The 22,182-nt window shown below is 38.2% G+C and overlaps 1 protein-coding gene across 1 annotated transcript in view; it reads right to left on the reverse strand.

The window, feature by feature from the left end:
• The window catches only part of MAOB (monoamine oxidase B), an 89,909-nt gene that overhangs the window by 36,881 nt on the left and 30,846 nt on the right, over window positions 1–22,182 (reverse strand). The window contains exons 2-3 of the mRNA XM_032476048.1: window positions 16,533–16,627; window positions 15,452–15,589 (exon numbers count right to left, since the gene is read on the reverse strand). Coding sequence (XP_032331939.1) covers window positions 15,452–15,589; window positions 16,533–16,627 — 233 coding nt within the window. The remainder of the gene's footprint in view (window positions 1–15,451; window positions 15,590–16,532; window positions 16,628–22,182) is intronic.

Here is a 22,182-nt window from a genome sequence, read left to right on the forward strand (position 1 = left end):
TGCTTTGAAATAGGAACGCCACTTTGGAATAAATCAAAAGAGACTTTATGCATAAATAGAAAGTTTCCTCTGCCCCAAAATGAGCTTTGCTGCTATGAGCTTTAATCCCCGGTGGTGGAACGGTGTTGATTTAAGGAAGTCATTTGTTGCGGCAGTAAGAAGTATGCTGAGCAGATTCCAATCAGAGGAATATTCTGGGGTCTAGGAGAGAAGCGACATCTCAGGAGAAACCTGGAGTGAGAGTCACACGAAGGAAGAGGCAAGTCTTGTGAATTTTACATGCAAGACAACTCGAAGACATTTTAAGAGAATTCAAACTTTACCAACTTTACTGAGATGACAGGAATATCCCAGAGGCATCTGCTTCTTTGAAACAATTCTTTTCAGAGAGAAAGTGTTTTCAAAGAAATTCACTTAAGGGGTACTTTTGATCAACACCCAACTGCTTAAAAAAGCCCACCACTGCAAAGGAGAAGTCATGAGCAAGAAGAAGGTGGGTAAGAGAAATAAGGACTGTGATAGGCAAGCAGCATAATTACCATCATCACCACCACCACCATTGCCATCGTCACCACCACCATCACCACCACCACCATCATCATCAAAGTGGCTAACACTTCCTGAACATTTGCTGTGTACCAGGGACTCTTTCAAGGATTTAAAAATTTAATTCATTTGTCTCTTAACAATCCTACAAGGATGTGCCCATTTAGGCACAGAGAGGTTAAGAAACTTGCCTCAACTCACACAGCTAATAAGCAGTGAATCAGAAATTCAAAGTTCCTCTGGGTTCTAAGCCTACGATACCAATCTCTATATCATTACAGATGGGTTGGTGGTTTTATTTTTTGACTTTCTCCTCAAATACACTTGATGACATCTATCTTTCAAGGCTTTGAGGAACTTTAATACGATAATGTTAACATATCTTCAAGCTGCTGGAAGATATTAGCCAAAGACCACTGGGACAAAGGCTATTTCTTCATAAGTAAGAGAGATACCCTTTAAGATGTACATAAGATGTATTCATGGCTTCTGTTAAATGTATAAGCATTTCTCTTTCTTCTTTTGGACATTATTTTCAATTATCTTACTTTTTCCATCTTCAAGCCTATGTATTTATGCTGAGGAAGTCTGTCACCATAAAAGTATTTTCTCTTTCTTTGCTCTGTACCATTCAGACTCACTCAGAATTAATCTATTAACTCAGAAGGTTTCTAAAATACCTCTAACATCTTTCTTATGCATAGCTTCAATTGTAAAATTCCATGCAGGGATATGGTCTCCTATGATTGTTTTAAATTCCAAAGCGGCCCACAGGACGCTAGCTAACTTACGTTGACCTGAGAGAGGTTTAAACGATGACCATGGTAATAAGAAATGCAGTATAGGCTAGTTTCAAAATGCTTCCCTTCAAAATTATTGAATGTCTGCTGACAACCCTTATGTTTCCTAAATGTACACATATCAGTGTGAGTAGAATGCTATGCGCATCGGAGCTGGAGGGCAGAGCAGGAGCCTGAGAACACTTTCATCACCACTTAACGAAACGAAGTGATATAACTAATTGTGATGACAACATAAGGCTTCATAACGTGTGTGGAATGTCACTTTTATGAGAAGCTCGTGGGTTGAACGGGCCACATATTCTTAAAAACCGTGATAATATACGGCATTTTTATTTTAGCAAGCTCTTGATTAAATGTCTGAATGATGCAAGGGGATTGGCCCTTCACAGGAAAAGATGTATTCTTTTGTATCTACCCCAAAGAAAGAGCAGTGTGGTGGCTGGGGAGAATTGACACCTGTGAAGAAGAAATATACGCATAACCAAGTGCTCATGTGTCTACATGTGCATGTGTGCTCCCCCTTCAACAAAGTATCTGTTTGCTCATGAGCCAACTTCTGTAGGACATAACTTTCTTTTATGAAGGGGGAGGTAATTGAGTTTATTTATCTATTTGTTGAATTAATTTTTTAATAGAGGCACTGGGGATTGAACCCAGGACCTTGTGCATGCTAAGTGTGCACTCTACCACTGAGCTATACACTCCCCCACCCTTAGAACATAACTTTTAAAATTAAAATCAGATCACGTTACTTCTCTACTTAAAAACCTTCCAATCTATTCTGGTATCACCCGGAGTAAAAGCCAATGTTCTCATTTGTTTTTTATTTTTAAATTATTTTTTAGGGGGGAGGTAACTAGGTTCATTTACCTATTTGTTTATATTTAATGGAGGTACTGGGGATTGAACCCAGGACCTCATGCATGCTAACCACGCACTCTACCACTGAGCTATACCTTCCCCAAACCAAAGTTCTCATAACTGCTCACAAGTCCTCTGCCATCGAGAGTAGGATGCTACCTCTCTGACCTTCCTGTGTGGTGCCGGGCTCGCACGTACTGGCTCTGGAGAAGCAATTGGGCTCCTTGCTTCCCATCTCCACGTGAATCAACGATAAGTGGGTAGGTTGACCTGAGCCACTGTGTAGTATTTACACCATGCAAATCCTACAGATGAGGGTTAGGTTTTTATTGAAATGTCACCTCCTTGGTGAGGCCCTACCTGACTATTGTGTTTGGAATTAGATCCCATTCTCTCTCACCTCCCATTCTTTGTAAGCACTCAGAACTTTCTGATAATATATGTATTTTTCAAATACGGCTGAGCAGACGTTTTATTACGCATTGCTTTAATATACATGGGAGATTTAACAGATCTGGTTAAAAAGTTCCAACCCTTTGTAGAAATTATTAAATCTTGACATGGGAAAAGCAACAGACTTTAAAAGCCAAACAGAACTTTGCATAATTCCACAACTTGGTGGTTAACTGATTTTTAACTCTAACACGTATTTGAAAATCAACTCATATGCCCATTAGAGTTGAGAGTGTTAAATTTAAAATGGACTTTTTTTTTTTAAAGTTTCAGATAACGTGATATAAGAATTTTGCTATATTGGAGTTAACTTAATTTGAAGAAAATTCATATTTCATACTTTTTTAATTTTGCATTTTGCATTTCTTGATTGTGCCTGTTACTGCAAGTTAAAAGCAATATAAAATCAAACATGGCTAATTCTAATTCTATTTTAGGTAGATAAGTTGGTTTTCTATATATTTTGTTTGTTTTTTGTCTGTCCTACCCAGCTCACATGTACGCTTCATGAGGGCAAGGATTTTGGTATATTTTCTTTGCCTCTGTATTTGTAAGTTTATTTGTAACTTAACTGTGGACAAGGAAAATAGTCTTCGGTTGTGGAATTTTGGTGGGAATAGAGGTGTATGTGTTGAGATGGGAGTGGCCCACCTGGTTTCTTGACATCGGACGAGGTAGGCACTGGATTTCCTGTAGGACTAGATTACTTCCAACTAAAATATTTCACTTTTGCCCCTAACAACAATACCAAATTAAAATCTGCCCAATTGTTCCCTAAAAGGGACAGGCTCACATAGAATAGGCAAGGACCCATTCTTTCAGTCATTCACACAAAACACCTTTACCTAAAGCCAGGTCCTTATCCAAGTACTGGAGATCCTGTGGTAGACAAAATAGAAAAAAAAAAAATTCTGTCCTCATGGTGCTTACATTCCACCAGGAGAAGGCAGATGGAAAACAAATGCATCTCAGATATGATGTTAACCATTTGTTAGTGCATTGAAAAATCAATAAAGCAGGGGAGGGATAAATTAGGGACTGTAATAGAGAATACTAGGTGGGGTGGGAGAGGCTGCTCCTTAAGGTGGGGTTACCAGGGAAGGTCTCTCTGAGGAGATGCTATTTGAGTTGAGACCTGAGAAAAAGCATTCCAAGTGGAGGGAATAGCAATTATGTTTGGGTTATCTATTGATGCATAAAGAGATAGCCCATGTCTTAAAAAATGGGTTCTGTGAGTTGACTGGGCTCAGCTGTGCAGTTCTTGCTTGAGGTCACTAGTGCAGCTATATCAGAGATGGGCTGGGGCTGGAGTCATTTGAAGGCTTGACTGGGCTGGACATCCAAGATAGCTTCACTGCCAAGTCTAAGGCCTTGGAAGATAAGGCTGGAAGGCTGGATTCAGCTGGGGCAGGAGACCAGAGTACCTATATGTGGCTTCTCCAGCATAGTGGTCTCAAGGTATTTGGACTTCATACATGGTGTAACTTAAGGCTCCAAGAGTGACTGTTCCAAGACAGAATTGGTACTGCCAGTTCCTTAAGGCCTGGACCCCAAACTGGAACAGCATCATTTCCACCATATACTACTGGTCAAATCAGCAACAGTGCCCTCCCAAAGGAAGGGGGCATAGAACCCACCTCTCCTTCCCCATGAGAGGGGCATCAGAGAATATGTGGCCATCTTTAATCTGCCTCAAAGTGCCAAAGCCCTGGGGTAGGAGTAAACTTGGCATACTAGAAGCCAGAGTGGCTGGACTAGGAGGTTGGAAGGGGCATATCATGTAGGGACTTGTAAGCCATAATAAAAATTGAGTTTCATTCATTCTTCTACTTTATTTTTTATTGCTTTTTTTTTTTTCCTTCTAGGGTTCTGCAGTCAAGAAACCTTAACTCCAGCCTGGATACATAGAAAAGATGTCAACAGTGATCTGGGAGAAATGCCTGGAAGTAATAAAGGAGAAATATAAGGTCCTTAAAATAGCAGCAGTACAAAGATTCTGGCCTTAGAAAGAGAGGTAGCAGCTTAAAGCAACCTGTTGTTTTTAGACAGACTCTCATCCTTTCTAATCCAAAGGATCAATGTCATTAGGTATCATAATGACCCTCTTCAACTGCCAAAACATCTACTCTACATAGGTCACCCTTAAATATTTTATCTTCTCTTTTCTGCCTAAAGCATGAAGTGGTACATAAAGCAATGCTTCTTCCGACTATATTATGTTTGCAATGGAAAGATGAAATGAACATGAGATTCGTGTATGGCTGTCTCCTCATATTTATCTGGTATAACAGAGCTCAAATTAATAATTCTCAAATTAAGAATGAAATGAGAAAGTTCAGTGTCTCTCAACAGCCTTTGACTTAACCGAATGGAAAGTTCATGTCAGTGGCCTCGGTGGGCTCCTAACGCTGCTAGATTAGGTGGCTCTTGGGAGTATTAAGTATTGAGTATCTGAGAATTGAGTTAATGCAGATCAAATGCTTAGCATGGTGCTCTGCATACATTGAAATCTCAAAAGGTATTGGCTATTGTTGTTACTAAATTCAATTTTGAACTGAGTCTCCAGGAACCACAATGCACAGATATGTTCGGTTCAACGTGAGAGCCTAAACTATAGGTGACGATGAATTGGGATTTTTTCCCTTAGTTTGCACGTGACCAGACGCTGTCTGTAGCAGTGGCTCTTAACATTTGCCAACTTAAAGAAGGGGAAACAGTAAATGTCAACCGTAAAAGGCTCCAGGTCACTCTGCAGCCCTTTCGCTTAGAGTTTTGCAGGGAGCATGTGTGCAAAAAGATGAAGGGAGTAAATAAGCATCTTCTGTTGAACTATAGCCTCATCGTCTCTACAACTCATCACTTGCGGGAATCTTCCTTAACTCTATTTTAAGACAATAATCATTTATAACACTTTGGGCCAGTTCTGTGGTTTCTCCCAAGTCATAGTCAAGGATAATTTAACAACTTTATTGAAATATTGCCACCGTACGAAAAGTACTTATGCTCTCCCTAAAGTAATTTCCTTAAATTTATTTAGCAATGCCCTTTAGGTTTTGAAAAGTCTCCAAAACATTGTCTATGGCAGCATCTCTGACCCCCTCAACCTCATTGAGTTCTAACTTGCTCGCTGCCTCATGAATGAAAATCTCAGGGACATGGTATCTCCCTGGGGACCTAGGAGAGTATTCAAAAAGGGATTCAAAGCTGGTTTGCCCTTAGGAAGCAACAGGCACATAAGGAATCTCACTTATTTCCAAGTTCTTTGCGATACCAGATAATGAAGTTGTCAGAATAAGTGAAATTAATGTATGCCATAATGTTGGGCTTATGCTGTAAGATCTAGAAGTGTTTTATACAGGTTTCTAAAAAGCTGAAGATGGATTAGAAATACTTGCAAAAATGCATAGAATCTGCTTACCTTTTAGGCCTCTTTTGTTCTGTACAGTAGCCACTAGCCATATGAGGCTAAGAAAACTTAGTATGGGGCTAGTCCAAATTGAGATGTGCTGTAAGTATAAACTACATTCTGAATTTCTAAAGCTTAGTACCAAACAAGAATGTAAAATGTCTTCTTAATAATGTTTTATATGGACTACATGTGTTTTTGGTTTTTGTTTGTTTTTTTTGGGGGGGGTAATTAGATTTATTTATTTATTCATGTAATGGAGGCGCTGGGGATTGAACCCAGGACCTCATGCATGCTAGGCATGTGCTCTGCCTACTGGACTACATGTTCGGATGATAATATTTTGGATATCCTGGATTCAATAAAATATATTATTAAAATTAATTTCACCTGTTTCTTTTTACTTTTCAAATACAGCTACTAGAAAATTTGAAAGGACATATGTGACATCTTACATTTCTGTTGGACAGTGCTGCTTTAGGCCATTTTAATGAATATTGCCAGATTTCACATCAAAAATGAGGAAAATGAATGTATTTTGAGTCTCTGAACTGAGATGATTTAGAGATTAGGAAACGGACATGCCCACTGTCTCCTGACAGCTCTCCAAAGTATTACCACTGCCATTTAATAACTGGAAGGAAAGGGTCTCAACTGGGCCAAATGATCACCACATATGCGGGATCTGAAGACATCAGAGTAGAGCTGAAGGAAATGTACAAGATAACACAGCTAAGAAAGGGGGGGGGGTTAATTTCTCTTTTCTATTATCTATTTACTGTTTGTCTGGGTGTGTGAGTCTGTGCAGCCAAATGCTGATTTCCTAAGCCCATTAGTAACATGGGAAACAAATAAAGAAGGGAAGACTGTATTTAAAAGTAGGAGAAGTTCTATTTTGGTGTATAAAGAGCCTACAAAAATATTTTCAGGATGAGTTTATTGGCCTGGTTCTCTTTCGAAAAGAATTTGTAAAGCTTTAAACTATCTGGTATCTCACCATTTAAATTCTTCCTTCGTAGTAAGAATCTTCTGAGCCTATTAGAAAAGTTTGTTTTCGAAAGTAAACAGACTCTATGAGAACATCCTTAGTATGTCCAGTGTATCCAAGCAGCCTTCTTGGTGAGAATAATGTTGATCAGTGTCTTCTGTTATTTTTCTCTCTTTCAAATCTCAAAGCACTAAGCAGGACAGGTACAAATATCCACCTTTTGCAAGTGGGGAAATCAAGGCACAAAAGCATAAATAACATGACTAAGGTCATACAAAAAGTCAATGATGAAGTGTGTGTGCAGAAGACACTGGGAAAATTCTGCAGCTCAGTAATACCAGGATAAGAGCCTTTGAGGTTCTGCATCCAAACAGCTGCTTTGGGATCTAGACTGTCTGAACTCAAAGGGTCGAAGCTAAGTCACTAAGCCTGGCTGGAAGCAGTTTGGTTATTGTTAATAGATCTGTAACCCAGGAGACTGCTGCCTACGCAGGGGAGAATCACAGAGATCTGCTGGAAACACTGGATCTTACCTCTTCTCATAGATCATGAGCTCTTAAAAGTAGAGTCTGTGCATAAAAAAACAAACTTATGGTTACCTGAGGGGAAAGAGGGCGGAGGGCTAAATTAGGAGTTTGGGATTAGCAGATACACACTACTATATATAAAAGAGATAAACAACAAGGTCCTACTGGATAGCACAGGGAACTATAGTCAATATCTTGTAATAAGCTCTAATGGAAAGAATATGAAAAGTAAATTCCGTGTCTAATTACATTTTTCAAAATAGAAATGAGAGGAGCTCTTCACAAAAAGTTCAAGCAGTACTAAAAAATACAATGAAGAAGGCAACAAATTACCTCAAATCATACCATTCAGGTTAAGAAAAAATTAGTTATAACATATGGTTCATTACCTTCCAGACCTCTTTGTAAGCATCTGCAACATAGAAAGATGGATGGATAGATGGGTGGATGGATGGATGGTTGATATGGATGGACAAATAAACAAATCAATGATGGAGAGAAGGAGGAAGGAAGAAAAAGTAAGGAGGGAGGAAAGAAAGGGCAAAGAAAGAAATATAAGTATCTGAGAATTAAATTATACTATATTTGCTATTTTTAATGACATGAATGTACTTGAATTTCATGGAGGAAACATAAGTGAAGGGAACTGAAGGAAGGGCTCAACTTCAAATAAATGCTGCATAGTCCCAAGAGATATTAGTTTCTGAAAGAGCTCTGTAGCATAAAGTTAAAAGATGATAAAAAATCATTAAGAGATTTGAGTCTTTGTTTCTTTATTAGCTACAAGTATAAGGTTGGTATAGACTGATTCCATACTATGAAGGAAGATGTCAGTAGCATTCACCTTTCTAATGCCGCTTCCTTTCTCCTCTTCCCCACATTCTGATTTTATAGATTATGTGATTTGTTTACCATAGAAGGGCTTTTAAAAAAATCTGTAGTTCATTGTGCACTACAATTGTAATTCTTCCAATTTAAATCTTTATTTAAACATTTAATGTTTGGTACCAATTGCATCAAAGCTTATCTATTCTTGAATTTTTATTTGAACTCATCATTTGATGATACCTTGAAGTGGAGAACTAATATAACAAAAATTCTAATTGTGTGCCATTAGCTTAGTGGGCAGGATGCTGGTAGCCAGAAAAGAGATGTCACAGGATTGAAAGATAGAGAAAGTGGGAGAGCATTGGCAAAACTGTCACATGGACGACCTGGAAAGGCAAACCAAGTTCTTACGGACCTTGAAATGCTAATCAAAACTGTTGCAGTGTTAGTGATTGTTGCCTTTTACTTGTAATACGTTTGCTTTCAGCAATGATGTAGCCCTGGGACTGAGCAGCCAGGATTAGAAACCTTTCCTTGCCGTCAACTCTCAAATTTTACCTCTAGGGCTACTGTCTTTTCCTGGTTCAATTGTGGCATGGAGATTTTTTTTTTTTTTTTTGCTTTATTTGGTCATTTTTCCTTTTTTTGTTCATTTCTTTTTATATTAAAAGAAAACTCTTTGATCCCACAAATCCCACACTGACTTTACGCCAAACTGTTTCAAATTCAATTATTTAGCCCTATGCCTTGCATAGTAGGAATCTATGTTAGATGTATAATACATGTGAGATGATTTGAATAGAGTGTTGAAACTTAATTAATAGAAACTGATTGGCAAAATGGCCACTCTATTACAGAATGTTCTTATTACAGAATATTATGCATCTATTTAAAATGGTATCTGTAAAGAACTTTTAATGACATTAGAAAATACTTGAGAAATATTCATAAGCAAAAAAGCCAACTTGAAAACTTTCTTTATGTGAAAGTATGAAAATGTAAAATGATTATAAATCAATAAAAAGTTAAAAAAAAAGAACCCAAGAATGTCAAATATAAACAAACTATGTTCTCTGTGTTGTGAGGGAGCGCACAATCTTCAAGTACAAATAACAGACTTCTCCCTACTTTCAAACAGGTTTCTACAAAATGTAATTAAGAAAGTGAGGAGGATGCAGGGCTTCGGAATTGTAGTCAATTGCAGAAAATTTTAAGGAAAGGAGGATCTTGAATTGGATTTTTTCACGATGTGAGAGTGTAAGTTGGGCAGGAAGGAAGCAGGGCAAGCCAGATGCTGGGGCTCAAGGAAATGACAGGAATTCTCCCATCTGGAGGACAGTGAGCTGTTTACTGTGTATCCTTAGCACCTCAATTCATGCTCTGACCCCATCGCTTCCTGCCATATGCAATTAATCTCTTTAGCCTTTACATTCTCACCTGTCAAATGGGGCCAAAACTTCTAGTTCACAGCCAAATACATTCTAGTTATTTGGGACTCATATTTGTGAGGTCCAAATCACATATCATGTGTGAAAGTACTTGGAAGGTTCTAGATGTCCATACCAGAGTATTATTTATTGGTTGAAGCAGAGGGCAAGAGAAAGATGTGGGCTCCATGACAGTGTAGCAAGGTAGGCTAACAGATTTTCAGCCATCCTGTACTTCCTGCCAATCCCTACAGGCTGCTGAAGATTCGACCTGTTACATGATCACCCTTATTAGTCATCACCCTTTGATGAGCTGGGCCCCTGTCATTGTATCTCCTTTGGACTGCTTGGCCATATCCCATGATGACATGGTAATTAGATGCTATAAAAATTTCCCAGCAGATTTAAGCTCCAGGCTTGTTTCCTCTTATGAATTTCACCATCATAACTGAATTCTATATATTCTCTACCCTCTCCCTCCGGTATAATGTAAAACCAACACTGTGTGAATCACAACTCTAGTCATTGTTAAGTTTATCCAGATGTGTGTGTGTGTGTGTGTTTGTACACAGGGAGCATGTTTACTGATTTCATTACATTTTAAATTCTAAAAGGAAACCTTGAAGATCTAGAATAAATTCATCTCACATCCCAAAATATTGCTCCACATCCAGTCATTGAAAGGATCATTTTCAGCAAATTATTAGCTGCCAAAAAAATCTGCCTGTATTTTCTAAAGAACACAAATGAACACTTCGGTTTCCAGAATAACTTAGCATAAGGTCAGAATGATCACTAGACAAGTGGGTTTTACTTGCTGAAGAGGACATTACTATTCTGCATTTTTTTGGGGGGGAAAAAAATCTCCCATGAATACAAGACATATTTGTTTCCAATAATTAAGACATGAAATGGAGTGGGGGTGGGAGTGGAAGAGGTTCATAAAGTCCATCCCAGCTAGGGAAGACTCTCAGAGCCAGTGAGCTCTGTGTGGCATGTATGAAGTTCATGTGAAATGGGCAACTATTCCTGGGTGAAATACAAGAGTTGATTATCTAACTGTTCCTAGAGACTCCTGTCACCATGAGACAAGCAAGTGCTGCCTAGACTTTGATCCAAGCTCCTCTGGATTAATCGGATCGGAGGTAGAGGCATGGAAAAGGGGATACTAACAGCCTAAAGAAGACTGGACGCTCCTTGTCTCCTGATTTCTGGGAGATGCCGAGGTCCTGCACCATAGGACCGTTTCTGTTTGCAAATGCAATTAACATATGAATATTTTAGTTTTCAACATTTCACCTCTAATTCTTTTGCTGTTTCCCCACGCTGAGAGGCAGTTTAGCCTTGCAATCGCTTCCAAGAAGTTCGCTCAACTGTTCTTGTCAATAGAGATCTACTCTCAGCTCTCTGCCTTTGTGTGCTTTTTTGTCCTGTATTTTTCACTGGCTTTTAGAGTTCTCAGCAAACCGAAGGGCTGTGCCACATGGTACCTCCCCCATGAGGCTGTCTGAACAACAGCAGTAACAGGTGGGCAGTATATTTGAGAGATGGTGCCTCATTCATGTACCTCTTCAAGCATTAGGGTTGACCACATACAACGCAAGAGGGACTTTGACAGTCAGCTTGACTTCTGCCCTCTGGGAAACACACTAAGACCAGAGCATCTTTTTTCCTCCATTTCTCCAGATAGCTGAAGTTTGGAAATGATTATCAGCGCACAGTTGGGCTCTTAAGTTTGTCACGCTCCATCTTTACATTCACCCAACTCTTTAACAGTTCAGCCTTTGGGCCTAAAGCAGTTTCATGCATATTTTGACTAGAATCTAGTTTCCAAATTTCAGACTTATAAGAGCTTCTGAGACAGAGGAACTTAATTTGCCGATAGCCTGAATTGTACTACGCTTAAGAATGTTCTCTGACTCCTTCAAGGTAAGAATCCAAAAGAACAAAAAATAACATCAGAATAACCACAGAGATGTGTGCATGCTAACAGACACACACACGCACACACACACACACACACACTCACATGAGATGAAGGAGGAATAGGCATAAGTCAGAATAGAGCAAGATTCCTTAACAAATTATTACTTTTTGTCTTTTAAATTATGAGATAGTCCCTAAAAGGGAACCATTTTTTTTCCAGGTCACTTCCCAGGCATGCAAACAGCCACCTTTTAAACTCGACTAGCAGAAATCAGCATGACTATTTGTAAAACATGAAAAACTTTAGTAGATGTTTAACAATAATTGTTAAGCACAAAGGACCACATTGCTGCTTTGAGAAGTGTGGAAATACACCTAAATTATGCAGATTTGAGCTGAAGCGATCACTTTTCCCACTGATGATTAAATCCCAATTTATCTTGGTATCACATCTTTTATTCATGAATAAGGTTTTGGAAAACCACATAAGATAGATCTCCTGTGGCACTAAAAATGAATGCCCCCTCGGGAGATTAGAAATATTTCCGACAGATCAGAGGCAGACAGCAAAAGGCCCTGCACATCACAGGACACCAGGGGTTACGGATGATTGGTATGGGGCTGGCACGCTCATACCCCATCTGTCAATAGACCATTTCTCCTAGAACTCTCAGGGAACTGGTGATACTGGGAGTCCTCATTTCTTGGGAAAGACACCCTTCCTGTGGATAGCTAGCCCATCATTTGCTGTGCCCTCCCCCCTCTTGTGAGTAACCCCATTTCACCAGTTTCAATTCCAAGCCTCATATCCAAATTCCTTAGCTTAATGGTATGAAGGCTGCACATAACATTCTGCCCTCCTTTAACGACCATGTAAGGAATTAAAAAAAAAAAAAAAAAAAAAGAACCAGAGTCCTGGAGCAGGTTGATTTGATTAGCAGGATCTGGCAAGATAGTAAGTAGTACACTCGATATCTTGATGTTCTCAGGCTTTGGGTTAAGAAATACATGCAGGTTTGCTGACGAAACAAGGCACAAATATCCAGTATATTTGCATGAGCTGTAGTTTGCACTTGGAAATAGTAGTTACTGAAATAGGCAATCGAGAGTCATGTCCAAATGCCCGAAGTACTGCCTACCATGACTAAGGAGGCACATTTCTGGACTACATTCTTTGGCATGTTGTAAGAGATCGAATGTCAGAGTTCTTGTCAATTCCAGAAAAATGGATGGAGCTATCTGATATGCTTTTTACAGGTTAAAAATAAGAAAAATGACATCTGAGCAAAGATACGGCGGTGATGATAGTGGAGAATAAGTAAATATTTAGTTTGGGGAAGACTTCTTAGCTTTATACTGTTTATTGATATTTATTAACATGTAGCTCTTCACTGGATATGACCACAAGGAGGTCAAATTAGCATCTCTGGAAACCGCCTTTGGAAACATCTTTGTTTCATAAACCTCATTGGCGCTTCAACTGTCTCAGTACGAGAATTAATTGGAGAGTAAGTAAGCATATTAAACATATGCACATATGCATAGGTATACAGTATGTTAAAGTGTACTGATATTTCTCATTTCCTCCAGCAGAGGTCAGAAAATAGCAATACAGGAATATGAAAATCTATGTTCCAAAAGAATATTTAGAGTGATTTTCTCTAGATAGGATTATTGGAGTGTTTTTATTTTTTTAACTTGTTTTTCTCTACCCACATTTTCATATTATACTTTTTACAGTAAACATGTTTAATTTTTCTAATAATTAAACAGCGATAACATTTATTTTGATAAAGAGCAATATTGGCATATGTATTTATTCTGTATCAAGTCAGAGATACTGCTTCATTGCTTATATTTTCTTAGCTGCACGTGGATTATTTAAAATAGTCTAAGAAAGGAGTACATTTGGACATCACTCTGAAAAATTCAAGTATAGCATCGTTTCCACGATTGATGACTGTGACCAGCCTCTTTCAAACAAGGAACTTAAAGGGAGCCATAAGATTACCAGAAAAACAGAGTGTCCTGAACATAGCTCCTGACTGCCAAGAAACCCTGCACACACGTAGACAGAAAAGTGAATATAATCTCTTAGTCATCTCCTTTGTCTGGAGAAACCTAAAAGAGATCCTAGTGTTCTGGGAAGTCAGTCTCTCCAAGTCTTAAATGGTAGGACAAGGAAGACAGGAGAAATAGGTCAAGATGCTCTACATTTAAAAGCAAGAAAGCTGATGAAGGATGTTCACTGCCACTGACCGATGTTCAATAAATCACACCATCACCATGTTACATTTTCATTTCTAATTTGTGTGTGTCTTATCCCGCTAGACACATATGGAAGCAATGTGCAAGTGCTCATAAAACAAAATCTGAAGGTCAACCAAAACATGTATATATGAATGTGAGCCTCATTATGCCAAATTAGATAGATATTTATTTCCTGTCTTATTAAATGATTCATAATGTACAATCTATTCTTTGTCCTTCTTGATATTATCACTCACAAATAATATACAGGTGTCAACATTGTTATGTAAATTGAAACTGACTGTTGCTAGTTTCTTCTGTCTCCTAAGGGGATGATTTCTTCCAGGGAGGAACAGGTCTCTAGACTGATCACTTTCAGTGAGGAAGAGAGAGGAAAGGCTGAAATTCAAAACCTCTGCCAGTTCTTCTGTGGGACTTCAGAGTGGGGCCCAAGGTGGGTGACTCTTTGCTTGTCAGAGAACACCGGTGACATTTTGGACCAAGACAACAGTGCTGGGAAAACAAGGATCAGGAGTCTGATGGCAGAAACATGGTGGAAAACTGGAATCCACAGAGGAATGTGGCCCATCAGAAATCCCCAGGGGCATACTGTTTTAAGAGCTTATTAGAATGACCAATATTGAATTCTAAGCTGTTTATGTTTCTGCAATTAAGCCCTCTCCTGATGCTCAAAACTTCAGTCAAGTCCGCTGAACACAGATGCTTGGGGTGGTCTGAAGAAAATCAAGACAAAGAGGTGAATTTGAACTCATGTTGACACAGAACAAAGGGAAGATGAGAGTCACAGGCCATGAACTGTGAATGAGCACAGGGGTCATAGAAGCAAGAACCATGGCCACAAAGGATCATGGGAATGGGAGACCCAGAGATTTCCAGGGGATCAATGGAGCTTCTCCATGAAAAATGGAATTTGAGACTTGAGCTACTTTTATGTTTCTCTAAAAAAGAGTGAGTTTAGCTGATATATAGGACTTAATGACAAAGTTTCAAAATATTATAGTAGATATATTGCAAACACCCTTTATAATGTGAAGTCTAGGGCAGCATTTGAAAAACTATACACAAATTTTTATATCACTTGAAAGGGACCCAGTTATTTTAATAGAGCTATTTAATAAATCAATCACATTTTTTTTCTATTGGTTTTGTTAAACGTTTTACCAGATGGGCAATACCACCTCATCAATAACCTCCCCAAATAGGTCTGGAATTATTCTTTGATAACAGTAAAAAAAAATATTCTCAGAATGGTTGAAATTAAAAAAAAAAAAGATTCTCAGAATGGTTGAAATATACTTATAAAACATATATGCATCATTCAGGGATAAAGGAGACTGAGGGAAGGATCTGGAATTCATATGTGCAAAGATCCATAGAGAAGTCTTCAAATCCTTCAAAGGCTGGTCCAGGCTTACCTTTACATGATGAATCAGGCGCTCTACTTCATTCACTTTGTAGGTCTCCAATCCTAGCTCCTTGGATAATCTTAAGATACGATTCTGAGTTGGCCCAACATAAGATCCTCCAAGGTCCACATATTTAACTTTTTGGTTCTGTTTTTCCATGGGAAAAATAAAAATAAATATTTGTAAAAATGTTATTCCTAAGATAAAAAAGACAGCCCTGAAATATGCAAATTGGCATTTCACAGGTTAAAGAGGTGTATCCTTGGAAAATTGGATTCTATTCTCAACTTTACTTCATTCATGTGACTTAACAGTTACTGAATTATTCCTTAATTTAAAACAAAACTGACTAAACTTGAAATAGACAAGAGACTTCTGAACCCCATGCTTCTCAATACATACCACGACATGATTTGGGTTTTAGTGCCTTGGATTTGTAAGCTATGAATTGTTGGTGAATTTCTCTTTACTTAGCATTTCAGGCTGATTTTGAGGGACCTAATGCTAGAGGAAAAACAAGAGACGAAATAATCACTTCTTATGCAGTTTGCTAATCCAGACCCTTGAAAGATGGCATTAGGAAATATTTGGCCATAATCAAACCTTTGAAATTGTTCTTAGGTTCAACAGAAAGGTTTCCATATGGGTATGAATTGGTTCACTTGCAATGCCTAAGCATCAATCTTTGAAAAAGAGTGACTAGAAAAACTCCCTATGTTTGAATGTGTCTAAGCATAATTGGATGCCTAATTGTTTGTTTATTGTATTACTCATCCTGCAAAAGAAAGAGAACATAAGTTTCACAAGAGCAATCTTCATTTTATTCACTAATAGATTCCAAACACTTATTTACTGGTGCCATAATTTATTGGGCAAATGCCAAGTGTCATGATGTGAGAAGAGAAAAGGGACGGGAGGATAAGTTGAAAAGGAAGATAAGTTGAAAATTGAGAGAGACGCTGGGGAGAATGCTCCAGAGTAATTTTCACTCTCTTAAAAAGAGTCAAATGAAGCGCAAGACTTCCAGAAAGAAAAAAAGAAACTCAGCTTCAGTGGCACGTTTCTCCAACCCATCCTTAACAAGTCTTACCCTGATGGTGTAAGTCCTGCCTCCCACGCGGTCCTGGGCTTCCAGAACAATCACATTCAGGCCACAGTCGTGCAGAAGTTTGGCTGCGGCCATACCTGGGAGAAAAATACAAGAAGCAATCAGAATCAAGCACTTTACAGGAGACTCCAGATCAGCTCCTCATGGTAACAGCCAATGAGAAAAAGTCCACATTGGCTCACATATTTGCTTTATCGTTCTGCTCTACTTGTTTTAACTGACAGTGGTTAAGGGTTCTCAAGAGAGGCCCAGATTCCAAGTCTAGGAAACCAACTTCTATTTCTAGAAAGAATAGAAGGGATTTCATTTTTTGGGAAATGTCTCAAATCTTAAAAACATCTTTGGTCACTGTATCAAAATGTCTGTCTTTAAGGACTAGATTGCATGACTGTGTCTGACAACGCGAGAGAAAGTACAAGGCAACCCAAAAGAGATACAGATAAGCCCCAGAAGGCACAGGACCAAATGGAGCCGTTGACTTCATTCTCAAGGCAAATCCGAAAATCCGGTAAATCGGGGGGGGGGGGAGTGAGCCTTCAAAACACGTGAAAGGATCTAAGATTTACTGTTAAAACTGAATTTTTGGAAGTCGATGTAAAGTTTCAAAACCAAGGACATAAAATTCAGCCCACTTAATTGTCTTGATTGCCTGAATACTTCATCACTGAAGGATGAAATGACTCCATTCATTCATTCATTCATTCATTCCATTGGTAATGTAGTCAAAACAGTTATTGAATGCCTAATGTATTCTCACCACCATGAATTTAACTTTAAAAAATTTTTTACTGAAGTACACTTACATGCAATAAACTTTACCCAATGAGTTCAATGAGTTTTGATAAAGTATAAAGCTTAGTGTAGAGTTCCAATATGTAGTTTTTGGTGTAAGTATATCCTGGGTGTAGTTTTTGACATCACAGACCTTAAAATTCTGCATTTTTGACTTCCAGAGTTTAGCAAGCATTTTCTCAGACAAGAGAACTCTGGTGCTCTTCCCACGATGACCTGAATTTGCTCAGTTCCCAATACCTTACTCATTTGCTTTATGAGACCAAACAAAATCAAGGAAATGCCAAGATGCTGTGCCTTACTGATAAATGAAACAAATTCTATCTTGTCTTTTAAAAATAATAGTTCTGGGACTTTTAGATATAGATACCACTAGTGTGAAAACAAAGATTCCTATCAAAATAGCTACTATTCATATGTGCTCACTGCATTTGAGACGCTGTCCTAAGTATTTTAATATGTGAATTCAATGAATTCTCACAGCAACCCGATAAAAAAGGCCTTATTGATCTTTCTATTTCATGGCTGAGGAAACTGAAGTGGGAAGAGGTGTCCAAGGTCACGTAATGAGCCAACGGCAAAGCCAGGCAGTTTCACTCCAGTGTCGGTATCCATAGCCACTGTGAGTACTGTTTTCAGATGCCTCAGAGCCATCCTTTTCATAGATCGCATCTCTCAATTTTTGCTTCAGGGAGAAATTACCTTTCAAAAGATATTTTTCACTCTGTTTAGATCAACGTGTTTTTAAAACACACTTGTACCTCAAGGTTTGATAAGAGTCTGTGGAACATAAAATATGAGTGCATTGTAAAAGCCATAATGAAAAGGCGAGGCTTGTATTCCCCTCTATGAGCTATCCTAAAAGAAGATGCCCACTTTTTTTTTTAAAAAGGCTGATTTTGGGGGGAAGGTTTAGCTCAGTGGTAGAGCACATGCTTAGCATACATGAGGTCCTGGGTTCAATCCCCAGGACCTCCATTAAAAATAAATAAATCTAGTTTATCTATTCTGCATATGCCTGTCAGTATCTACAAATTTTGAAATCCCAGTCTGAGAATAGATAAACAAGATTGTACTGTATAGCACAGGAAAATATATACAGGATATTATGGTGGTTCACAGCGAAAAAAAAATGTGACAATGAATATATGTATGTTCATGTATAACTGAAAAATTGTGCTCTACACTGGAATTTGATACAACAGTGTAAAATGACTAACTCAATAAAAAAAAGTTAAAAAAAAGATAAATAAATAAATAAATAAATAAATAAAATTACCTCCCCCTCTGCCAAAAAATAATAAAATAATATGATAATAAATAAGAATAAATAAAATATTTAAAATATTAAAGAGGCAAATTTGCCCTTTCATCTTTTGAGTGAATCCATCTTCTGATCCCTGTCCTTGGGGGCAAGGCTGGGATTTCCAGTTGGTAGTGAGGTGATGGTCCCAAAGTCCACAGCTCCCCGCACAGTGTGCACAGGCATTGCACACAAGCATTGCACAATCCTAATTCACAAATACAGGGCTTGGATTTTTAACTCCACTTTCCTAATTTTACCTCTATAAGGAAAAAAAATTCCTATTTAGATTCAAAATTGCATACAATTCAATGCAATTTCCCTTTTCAAGCATCAGTTCAACAAATGATATATGAAATAACATGCAGCCATAGTAACAGCTGTCATCAGGGAATTCAAACAGACCTGCTGAGCGTGTTGAGGCTCAAACAAAAGGGCTCAGAGCGAAACACAACATCACTCATACACACTAGCATTTTATATTCCACAGAAGGTACTGTCTTTGAGTAAGTGCAGTTTCCCCCTAGCATCTGATGCTAAACACAGACTTTTATTAAAACAAGCCAGGGTCTTATCAAACCATTGAATAGAGTTCTCTATGCCCATGTGCCTTAAAAAGGCATAAATAGAAATTACAAAAATATCTTTAAAGAAGGCAATACGAGACTGTATTATTGGAAATACCTCACGATTTGTCTCACTAGTGTTCGTGTGAGGGGTATTTAAAATGTTTGTTGGAATCAACTGACAAAATTGACTTGAAAAGTAATTGACCCAAGTATCCGTGCCTTAAGGAAGACACTGCAATTTGGAGGAGGGCATTTTAGGGCACCAAAGAAACTGAAGAATTGGAGTCTGGGTCTGGAGGTGATTAAGACTGTTAAGAAATAGCCCTCAAGGGATTCCTCAGTGATGACTGGCAAAAGGACTAATGGTTTGATTAATTAAGAGTAAGCAAACAATGAAGTACACAAAGCTGCCCCGGCTTAGGACAGGGTGATTTCTCAAGAGTTCATGTTTATGTCAGGCGTTTGGAACTACTAACACATTTTGCCATAGAACAAAAATATGAGAGATGGTGCATTCTCCAGGAAGTCTGAGAATTTTATAATGAAATACTATTGCAAAAAAAAAAAACAACCCCACAAAGTAGTAGAATTACATTTGCTCTAAAAACACTAGATGATGAAATCAACACTGTTGAAACACTTAGGCAATCATTTACTGACACAACACAATAACGGTGAAAAAGAAAGAAAGAATGAAAATATCCACAGTATTAACAGTCACCATCATAAAGCATTGAGCATTGCTTTGCTCTGTGTGAAGAAGAAGCGTTTTATACACAAAGCTCATCTGATCTTCACCCCAGGGCTGAGAAGTACTATTATCCTCATTTAAAAAGAAAAAAAAAAAAAAAAGGAAGCCTTAGAGACATTCCCTGACTTGCTGAAGATTACACAATTACTAAATGGCAGGGTTAGAGTTTGGCACCAAACCTGAACTCTCAGCCACCACCCTTGGATCCAAAAGGAAAAATTTAAAAAATCAGTAACTATACACTGATTGATGCAAAGCGTCTTAAAGCATTCTGCTCTCCATTTAAATATAAGAATCTTAAAATATCAGTTTTTCTCTTAAACAGATATTTAACTTTTGCAACCAGTTTAGGAGCAAGGTGAGAATCCATTTGTACTTTTAAAAAGTGAATTAAACTTGAGTTTAACACACAGGACCAAGTAATATTTCACAAACAGATGATCATTTGGCACTTTCAGAAGCAGCCCCTATTGGTCCCCGACAGGACCCTGATAAGATCATCTTATTTGTTGTCTCTAAATGGTGCAGGACTCATAGTATTTTGGCTCAGGGAGTCTCCCTTGGATGAATAAACCCAGTGTGGTACACCTGACTAATGGTAGACTATAAAGCCTCATGAGTGAAATGATTAAAATATTGCATCTCTCTTCCCAGATGGTTCACTTGGAAAATGTCTCATCAAAGTGATGGCTGTCTCAATTACTTGGATACTTCAATTTGGATTAGATACTCAAATTATTTTAAGTCCCTAGAAATCAGTGGTTTGTACCATTATTAACAGTCAATGCTTCCAGTTTCGTGCCACGGAAAATGGCCCGAGAGTTAGATGCAGTAGGAGACTGAAAAGCACATAGTGCAGGTAATGAGGGGGCCTCTTCTCAGTGTCTTAGGAACAGTGGAGGAGAAAGGACTTGGATAAAAGGGAAAAATCAAAATCCCCATCTGCCTCGTCCTTTGCCTTGTCAATCTGTCTCATGTCCTTCAGATCAAAATCTGATATTTAACAGAACTTTTCCAGCATTTTAAAATGCAAAGTTAATCGTTTTGAAAACAGTATGAAACATCAGTACTTCAATACTACATAAGGACTTTTTCTTAGTTTAAAGTTACCAAAAAAAAAAAAAAAGTATCATGTTAACCAAAACTGACCAAAAAATTTCACTGTACCTCAAAGCATCTCTAATCTTAGAACCCTGGTAAACCCTTCAAGCATCCTCCCAGGAAGGATAAAAGCCAAAAAATATGCAAATAGCTCTCATCACCTCTGTCACTTCTGACAAAGCAATGGTTTTAAGAGAAAATTCTAGAAACAATCAAGTGGCCTTTGATCAAAGAACTGGAATTCTTTGATGCCTCTAAAGAGAATGCCTTTTAGCTATTTAACACAAACACACACACATACACACACACATACAAAGGATCTGGGGTAATAAGAAAAATATCCCCAACATGTGATTAAATTCATTACAGGAAAGCAGCATTTGTAGGCAGAATTCAGATATTAATTTTTGAACTCTTCAACACAGAATGGAGAGGCAGGTAATAATATTACTAAAAACAGCTAACATTTTGAGCACAGGCTATATGCCAGCTTCTATTCTAAGTGTTTTACAAGTAAGAATTTACTTATCCTCCTAACAACTCTATGAAGTGGGCAGTTGTGGCAAGTGGCAAGCACAGAGAGGCCAAGTAATGTACCCAAGGTCACACAGCTAGCAAATGACAGAGCCAGTATTCAAATCCAGACACTCTGACTCCAAGTAACAAACATGGCCAGCAGCCTTCCTCATGCTAAACGGTGAAACACTGAAAGCCTTCCAGAGAATATCACGAACTGTACAAGCATCAGGGCCTCTGCTGACACATTCCATGTCTTCTTTGTGTAAATTACAAGAAGGCACACACTCATGGCAAGTAAATTTCAAAAAGGCATCCTTTCTTCAGATGACTGCAGCTCACATCGCGCTTGGCTGGCAGAGGGTGAGCTGGCCTGCATCTCCTCTTTCACTGCATCAGTGTGAACAGTTTATGTTGTGGCCTTGAAACTCAGGAAACTTATTTCCTGAATGATAAGAATTTAATTATTTATTCTTTGTCTCCCCGATGCTAGTACACCGTTGGCACTTAACACGTTTGTTGGACGGATTCATTTAACATCCTTCAACAAAGATGACATTTAATTACTTGGTCAAGAAATAAATAAATGCCTGCAATGGC

This window comes from Camelus ferus, chromosome X (assembly GCF_009834535.1).
Source record: "Camelus ferus isolate YT-003-E chromosome X, BCGSAC_Cfer_1.0, whole genome shotgun sequence".
Taxonomy (NCBI): Eukaryota; Metazoa; Chordata; class Mammalia; order Artiodactyla; family Camelidae; genus Camelus; species Camelus ferus.